The following is a 1,817-nucleotide window of genomic DNA, read 5'->3' as shown; positions in this document are numbered from 1 at the left end:
TATATACATATCTATTTCATTTTAAGTTCTAAAAGTGTAATTTAGGTTCATAAAAAATAGACTTTTTTTTATTCTCTTGACATTCATATTCACAGTAGGAGTTTATTGAGGAAAACTTTAAATAAACATTGAAACATCATAATTCTTTGATTTTACATATGTAAAAAGATTTTTCCTTGACCCATACATTTCATAATATATTCTTGTATATTCAGAATATATAAGATCATTATAAATAATGATATGTATGTGAAACACATATAAATAAAAAAAACTTAATGAATTCTATGATACAAAAAATTTAATCCTGAATGTGATTAATAAGTTTTGAAATTGAAACCATAAAAAAACACATAAAAAAATTGAGAATGATTATTAAATATTTGTCATCTTACAATATGGTCTCTATTCTCATCTAATTAACATTTTACATCACTAACGAATCGAATGTCCATATATGAAAATTTCTTTTGAATTATCCTTAATTCTCCTACCTGATCATTGGATTGATAAATATTATTCAAGTCCCGTTCTTTTTATAATAAAAAAATTTCAATTTAGGAAATAAAAGGATATTCCAGGTAGCATATACACTTCTAAAAAAACGTTATAAAGATATCTTCTGGGATATACGCATCTAAAAAATATTTAAAAGGCATCATAAAGACATCTATTAGAGTACATTGCTCATTGTCTGAATGTATTGTTAATGTGATTTAGCGTCAGCATGAATTGTATTCTTGAGAAGAGTTAAATTGCAACATTACGTAACTAAACAAACATTACAAAGTGTAACACAGTGAATTAAAGTCAATTAACATCAAGAAAATAATTCTAATTTCTCAAGAAACTGTTATGTAACACGTGTGTTATATAAGTTATATTTAAAATGTCAAATGTGACACTATGACAGTGAAGTTATATTACTTTTAATTGGTGTTTACTGAGAAGAAAATCTTAAAATTTCAAGAAAATTTATTTAAGACAGTATTTTTACAGACAACTTTAAAGACATATAAATAATATTTTATAAATAACTTTTTCTTTAAATAATCTTACATTTTAACACATAATATTTAAAAAATTGAATATTTAATATAAAATTTTAATACAAATAACGATTATTTCTCTGTGTATTTCTTAAATTAAATAAGATAAGGTTCTTAATAAATATATAATATTGTCAATTTGTTATCTCATCAATTTGTTAATGCAATAATAATAATTATATTATTTTAGATTTTAGACTAACAAGAAACAAAACGCAATACAATATATCTTATATATCAGAAAAAGGAATCGGAAAAAGGTAAAAAACCGTAATAAATTTCGTCGCGAATAAATTAATTACTACAAAAAATTGTTTTTATATTTTGTAACATGACGAGAACATGACTTTTCGAAAAATTTCCTCAATTCCAATTCTATTTTCAGAAATGGCTCTAGAAACATCGACATGGCTAAATCTGTGCTATGTAGAGAAAATTCTGCGAAAGTCAGAAAACGACAATTCGATTCAGGTGATCGATATATTTTCAAAACCGGCTACGGTGAAGGGTGACAACTACACTAGCGATATGATTAGGATTACTGTCGAATATTCACGCGACTCTAAAATTAAAGAGAAAAAATCAATTATTGTGAAACTGTCACCTCTCCTTGAAGGTGTTCGACAGAAAATAGTAAGTAATCTAATGTGTATATATATGTACATACAATGTTTCTAATATAAAAAGAGAGGAAAAAAAAACATATATATATATATATATATATATATATATATATAGAGAGAGAGAGAGAGAGAGAGAGAGAGAGAG

The 1,817-nt window shown here is 24.5% G+C and overlaps 1 protein-coding gene across 1 annotated transcript in view; it reads left to right on the top strand.

Moving 5' to 3' along the window:
* The first annotated feature begins 1,436 nt into the window (after positions 1–1,436).
* LOC105627119 overlaps positions 1,437–1,817 on the top strand; it is a 5,695-nt gene continuing 5,314 nt past the window's right edge. Inside the window, exon 1 of the mRNA XM_012208400.1 lies at positions 1,437–1,682. Coding sequence (XP_012063790.1) covers positions 1,437–1,682 — 246 coding nt within the window. The remainder of the gene's footprint in view (positions 1,683–1,817) is intronic.

This window comes from Atta cephalotes (assembly GCF_000143395.1).
Source record: "Atta cephalotes unplaced genomic scaffold scaffold00008, whole genome shotgun sequence".
Taxonomy (NCBI): Eukaryota; Metazoa; Arthropoda; class Insecta; order Hymenoptera; family Formicidae; genus Atta; species Atta cephalotes.
This window is presented reverse-complemented; position numbering and strand designations above follow the sequence as displayed.